The sequence below is a fragment of the Lathyrus oleraceus genome, chromosome 7 (assembly GCF_024323335.1).
Source record: "Lathyrus oleraceus cultivar Zhongwan6 chromosome 7, CAAS_Psat_ZW6_1.0, whole genome shotgun sequence".
NCBI lineage: Eukaryota > Viridiplantae > Streptophyta > Magnoliopsida > Fabales > Fabaceae > Lathyrus > Lathyrus oleraceus.
This window is the reverse complement of record NC_066585.1, coordinates 180,954,934-180,961,519: the sequence shown is the minus strand read 5'-3', so window position 1 is coordinate 180,961,519 and position 6,586 is coordinate 180,954,934. Positions and strand designations below refer to the sequence as shown.

The window sequence follows — 6,586 nt, the reverse complement described above, 5'->3', positions numbered from 1 at the left end:
TGTGATTAAAAATAAAAGGATTATGTGTAATATAGTACATTCGGAGATGTTTTTGGATTCTAGAAACATTTTTGTTTTTTCTCAAAAATGACAAAGCAATTCTTATGATACACAATATTAATTATTTATCTTGAACTTGGAATATAAAAGATATAATATTTTAGTATCATTCCCATAAGTTTAATTAATAATACAATTATTTGAAAGAAAGAAAAAGGAAAAAATTTATAATTATTTAGTGTAATTTTTCATAAATAATGAGATTTAAAACTTTCCAAGTAAATATAAAGAAAAGACCGTTGGATTCAAAATAATATCATTTTGAAAAACACTGCAGCAATCTCAAGTTCACGCTCCGTCTCTTTTGATTCTACCTTCGTTAACCCTAAGTGCTCGTCAAGCTCAGTACTTCAACGGCGGCTCCGTCGTTCCCCTCACTCCGATAGAAGGTATGATACCATTATTGCATCTCTTGATTCCTCATTTCGCCATTATTTTTCTGTAATTAATTATGTAGATTATATAATTGATGAATTATATTGAAAATATAGAACAATTGAACTTCTAATAAATTATCCCCAATTATAAATCTATAAGTTTAACTTTTGGTTTTTGGATAGATAAGCTTAAAGTATATTACAGATGGCTCATCGGAACCAGAATCGGCCTCCGGGCAACCACCCCAATGTAAGTCAGTTCTCAAGTTTGCATTTTCAATTCAAATGCTGAATTAATCGGTCTGCGGGTTGAAGAGTGTCTTTAACTGTTTCTGATTTCAGAAAAAGGATAGCGCTGAAGAAATTGAAGCTGACAAGATGGGGAGAACCAGGGCACCGTTAACTGCTGTGGTGAACAACGCCTCTACCAGTAACACAGATGGAACGGAATCTAACACCATTGAGTTCACAAAAGAGGATATAGAGGCATTGCTCAACGAGAAGATGAAAAGGGGGATGGCTTCCCTTGATCACAAGGTTTTGATCATCTTACTTAATGTTTGTAATTTCATTTTTTAATTTAAAAAAAATTGATTTTGTTATGGAACTTATTTGGGTTTTGCATGGTTTCCTTTTTGTTTTGCAGAAAAAAATGGACCAGATGGTGGATCTTATTAAGCGGCTTAAGATTTGTGTTCGATGGTGCTTCAATGAAAATGAAAAACTTCATTCTGAAGTAGAGTTTGCTGTTAAAAAGTGTTGTGATACTGGTATTTCCTTGCTTCTATCTTTTGTGGTTGATGAAATTATGTTGAGTTCGTTCAAAATACCAATATTATGATTGACTAGGTTGCTGCATTTTCCCTCACTCGCTAATTGTATGAATTAGGAAAAAATGGTAGATATTCATTATTGTATAAAATGTCACTAGCAATTGTTAATGAATTAAGACCAAGTAATTTACTTATAAAACAGTGAAGTATATATTGTAGTTCTGTGTTGTATAATGTGTTACTAGAAATTGTGAATGCATTATGATGGAGAAATTTACTTATAAAACAGTGAAGTATATATTGTATTAGTAGTTCTGAAGGGATCGTGTAAATATTTGCATTTTTATTTTATCTTAAAGTTTTGTAAATGATTAAGCAACCATCTTTATTTTGCTTTATCTTGTTCATCATCCCTAAAAGTATTTGTTATCTTTGGATTCAAACAAAAGAATTGAAGGCAAGATAATAATTATTTAACCATCACACATTGCTGTATTCTCAGAGATTGAGATGTATAACAAGACTGAGGAACTGAGTGATACTATATCCAATATGAGAAACACGATTTCTTCCTTAGAAGAGATAAATGTAAAGGAAAAATCAGAAAAGTTGGTAAGTTTATCTGCTAGCATAGTGATTGAATATCTCAAGTGATGTTTATATGTTGCCTGATAGTGTGATTTTTCGTGGGTTGATAACTAGGTAGCAATTGAGGATAATATGAAACTACAGCAGTGCAATAGTAGTCTTCAATCAGATCTGAAGTCAGCTAATGAGGCTTATAGACGACTTGACATGGAGAAAACAATCATTGTTGAGAGCCTTAATGCTACCAGAGATCTTAATAAGGAATTGCAGGATCGATTGAAATCTCTTAAAGTAAGTGGTATCTGCTTTGTTAAAGAACAAATAGACGGGAATAGCTGGGTAATGCTAGGCATTGCTAATCTGTATATTCATTGCTAGTTCTCCTTTTCAAGCACTTGAATTTGACCTGTTTAATAATTTGCATAAGTAAAATTGTTACAAAGAGGAAATAACTAAGACTTGCAGCCTTTTGTATTTTGCTATCATATTGTACTCAATCCCCTTTCCCAATTTTCGTTGTAAGCCTCTTATTTTTTTGTGTTGCATTGCTCTCTTTTTTCTCTTTCAGGATTCACATAGTGAAGCTATAAAACATAAAGAAATGTTAGCAAAAGAAATTACATGTCTCCGTGAAGAACTAAAAAAATTAATGGATGATCGCGATCGCCTACAAGGACAACTAAATGCTGTAATGTTAGAACGTGAAAAATACATAAAATTCAAATATGAAACATATTCAAAATTGGATAAATTGGCAAGTAAAACAGAGGCATTAGAGGTTGGTTGTTTTATTTTGTCGTTGTATTTGATAATAACATTTTTGATTATTTGTGCACTCTCGTGTTCAATAGATTTATACAATAATTTGTTGCCTTTACAGAATACTTGTTCCTCTCAAAAGGAGAAAATTACTTTACTGGAGAAAAAGTTATGTGATGAAAGGAAGAAGTTAGAGGTAATACAATTGTGTTTTATTTTTAATATGGAATAGTTATTTACCATTATTAAAAATTTCTTGAAAATAATGATTTTTAACTAGAAGACCAGAACTGACACTAACTTATATTTTCTTTCTGGCTAGATGGCTGATTTATCTGCTTTAAAAACAAGAGAAATGTTTGAAGAGAAGAAAAATATCATACGTGAACTACAAGATCAATTGGCAGATAAAGAATTTCAAGTAGTTGAAGGAGAAAAGTTGAGAAAAAAACTGCACAACACTATCTTGGTAATGTTTGGTTCTTTTTACTTTTTAGATTATCTAAATCTTCTTTTTAAAGGTAAGACATTATAGAGCTAAGGCGTCCACTTATCTCTATTTCTAGGAGCTGAAAGGAAATATTCGTGTGTTTTGTCGTGTGCGACCTTTACTACGAGAGGATCGTTCCGAAACGAACATGGTTGTTTCTTATCCAACGTCAATAGAAATGCTTGGTCGGGGCATTGAGTTAGGTCAAAATGGTACAACGCATATTTCTTTACCCCTATTCCATTCCTATTGTTTTCTACATGTTTAATGCAATATTATGCTTAGTCAAGTCTCACAATTTTGTCCTTCAACTATTAGCAGGACAGAAACATCTTTTTACATTTGACAAGGTGTTTAATCATGATGCCTCTCAGCATGATGTTTTCACTGAAATATCACAACTGGTGCAAAGTGCGCTTGATGGCTACAAGGTATTTCTTCATTGCCTCCTTTTGATTCATAATGTCACGCATATTTGTATTTGAGATCCTTCAACAAAAAAAAATCGAGTGCTCTTGTCAGCTGTCAGTTATTTGTAGCACAACTAAATTATATGATTATTGAATATGTAGTAGTAATTTATTGATTTAATGTATAACGTTGATGATTGTTGATTATGGACTTCATTATGGGATATGATCATCAATTGCTTTAGTTTTATTACATGTCTGTGGTCTGCATTTCTACCTTCAAAAGCTTTACATTTATAAAAAGCTCCACCATCAACCCTTAAAGTACATAGTCTTTAGATCTGTTTATATTTCCTATTTCCTATGAACCTTGACATGACATGATATTTTGTTTAAATAGGAGACTTTATTTGAATACCTCCAACTTTCTTGTGTTTGATATCTTAGATGTGGCTTTGGACAACAAAGAATTCGGTTTATTTCTTGAAAAAATATTTATCTGTCATGTGGTGCCACAGTTGGTTGGCTTCTTTTTGTTGTTTTCTGTTGGGTATAAATTATGATCTAAGAGAGGCCACTGTTTGTTATTCTAGGTATGCATTTTTGCTTATGGACAGACGGGTTCAGGAAAAACCTACACAATGGTGGGTAGACCTGACGCTCCAGATCTGAAAGGGATGATACCACTTTCTTTAGAACAGATATTCCAAACAAGTCAGTCTCTTAATGACCAAGGCTGGAATTACAAAATGCAGGTTGGTATATACATTCTGATTTTCATGTTGTCACATAAATGAAAGCTGAGCCTGGTTTTCATATTCATATTTCTAGGTATCAGTATTGGAAATATATAACGAGACCATCAAAGATTTGTTATCAAATCGGTCAAGTGGGTTTGACCAAACACGAGCAGAAAACAGTGTTCACGGAAAACAATATTCTATTAGACATGACAAAAATGGAAATACACATGTTTTGGACCTCACCATTGTCGATGTCTGTAGTGCCGCTGAAATTTCCTCCCTCTTGGAAAAGGCTGCCCAAATCAGGTATTATTGTGTTTGCTCTAATTAGGATCCTGCAACATTGTGGATGAATGAATGCACGTTTTCTTCCCTAAGGAATCAACAATTTCATGAATATTATTTCCTATCAACTAGTCACTTTTTCTCCCTCTTGTACTTGGGTCATTAACAAAATCTAAATATAGCTTAATTTTATTTATGAAATATGAAAAGATGAAATTGTTACTCTCTTTGGTCATTAGGTCAATGGGAAGAACACAAATGAATGAACAATCGTCAAGAAGCCACTTTGTTGTTACTCTGCGCATATGTGGTATAAATGAGGTACATGCTTTCACAATTTTTTTGTCACAACTTAATCCAATTATTTATTTCATAATCCACTTATTTCTATTTTGAAGAACACTGAACAACAAGTACAAGGTGTCTTGAACCTGATCGATTTGGCTGGAAGTGAAAGACTTTCAAGGAGTGGGGCCACTGGGGACCGTTTGAAGGAAGCTCAGGTGTCTATTTGACTTGCACCTTTATGATCTTTGAGCTCTTGGGGAATGATTCAACCTTCTTTAATAAACTAGTTAATTTCGTTGTTGTCATATTCAGGCTATCAACCAAAGTCTCTCCTGTTTGAGCAATGTCATATTTGCTTTGGCAAAGAAAGAAGATCATGTACCTTTTAGAGATTCAAAACTCACACACCTACTCCAGGTATATCAAAACTCATAATTTTGAACAACCTACCATAACATTGTCTTGGTTTAGTGCACTCATAATCAGTTTATATTATATGGATGACAGCCATCTCTTGAAGGGGACTCCAAAACTTTGATGTTTGTCAACATCTCACAGGATCAATCTTCAATCGACGAGTCACTTTGCTCTCTTCGGTTTGCGGCTAGAGTGAATGCTGTGAAATTGGGGTCTCAAACCGTAAGACCTAAACATACTCAGGGAGCTTAGAATCTTGGTTGAGTTTAAGAATATTTAATGTGTAATGACTACAAACATGGAATCATAATGCTAGCAATATTGGTTAAAATCTTTTAAACAATGCTAGCAATACAATTTTTTTTAACATGGTTATAGATTTGTTTTATACTATACATAGAGTTTTGTATGGTGTGGAGGTATCAAACCTCTTTCTATATTGGATAGAGAAAATTTGTAATTTGTAATTTTCTTTTACATCCATTTAGAATTGTAATTTAATTAAGATCAAGAAGATATACAAAAGGTGTGAAAAAAAAAACTCAGCAAGTATCATTCAAAGATAGAAAAACTGCAAAGTTATTCGGTTTAGTATGCATCTACAATTCTCCTGTTTTCAAAGTTTAGTGTATGAGTTTTGTAGCCAAACTTTTATTAAAAAAAAAAAAAGTAAAAATAGTCATTGAAGTACTTATAAGATGACTCATTTATATTTTGGAATTTCTTATCCCACCCTATAGAGTGGTAAAACACTTTATAGAAAATTGAAAATGCCCCTCAGATTTTAGAGATCTATCTTCGAACGCACAAGTTTTATGATGCATCAAACGAGTGTCACCTTAGATTAACACAATTATTTTGGAGATGTATCTTCGAGAATTTTCAACAAATATACTGACAGTTGAGCAGCCTGTGAATTTACTTGAGATGCATCTACGGAGGTTTGGGGAGGGATTTTGGAATTTCTATCAACTTTGCATGCTAGATATTTCTGGAGATACATCTCCGAAATAATTTGATAAAACACTCACCTGCATGATCACACAGTCATACTTGTTTTCTACTCCAAACCCTTAACAAAAACTCTTTCATTCTCAATCCAAAATTTCACTCCAAATCTTCAGTCTTGTGTTTCATCACATCAAAGAGTGCAAAACAAGTTGGAATTCCAGATAAAGATCATTTATTTCAAGCATCATTGCTCACAATAATCTTGTTTTTGGACTAAAAGACGTGCGTTTATTTCGGAGATACATTTTCAGAGTCTGTATGAACGCATCCGAAAATGCATTTTTGGCATCTGTCTGTTTTCATTTTTTCAGCTCTGTTTATAATATTTGCACTTATTGAGTGTTTTGTTGTAATTGTTTTCATTAGATATGGTGCACCCCGATGT

At 32.9% G+C, this 6,586-nt stretch overlaps 1 protein-coding gene across 2 annotated transcripts; it reads left to right on the top strand.

Annotated features, from left to right (window-relative positions):
• Nucleotides 1-281: 281 nt before the first annotated feature.
• Nucleotides 282-5,583, top strand: LOC127100656 (kinesin-like protein KIN-14D). Of its 2 annotated transcripts, none has more exons than XM_051037905.1 (17): nucleotides 282-449; nucleotides 621-687; nucleotides 780-974; nucleotides 1,084-1,207; nucleotides 1,713-1,822; nucleotides 1,913-2,089; nucleotides 2,367-2,576; nucleotides 2,679-2,753; nucleotides 2,880-3,026; nucleotides 3,124-3,259; nucleotides 3,369-3,478; nucleotides 4,051-4,212; nucleotides 4,289-4,506; nucleotides 4,725-4,806; nucleotides 4,884-4,988; nucleotides 5,086-5,190; nucleotides 5,281-5,583. In XM_051037905.1, the coding sequence occupies exons 2-17, from the start codon at nucleotides 643-645 to the stop codon at nucleotides 5,440-5,442; spliced, it is 2,163 nt and encodes a 720-aa protein (XP_050893862.1). In that variant the 5' UTR covers nucleotides 282-449; nucleotides 621-642; the 3' UTR covers nucleotides 5,443-5,583. The 2 variants fall into 2 exon arrangements, with proteins under 2 accessions (XP_050893862.1, XP_050893861.1); XM_051037904.1 differs by having other exon boundaries at nucleotides 3,366-3,478.
• The last annotated feature ends 1,003 nt before the right edge of the window (nucleotides 5,584-6,586 follow it).

Coding starts and splice junctions, on each gene's coding strand:
- LOC127100656 (XM_051037904.1), top strand. CDS start 643: ATGGCTCATCGGAACCAGAATCGGCCTCCGGGCAACCACCCCAAT. Junction 1,208..1,712: donor TAAAAAGTGTTGTGATACTG/GTATTTCCTTGC, acceptor CTGTATTCTCAG/AGATTGAGATGTATAACAAG. Junction 2,090..2,366: donor ATCGATTGAAATCTCTTAAA/GTAAGTGGTATC, acceptor TTTCTCTTTCAG/GATTCACATAGTGAAGCTAT.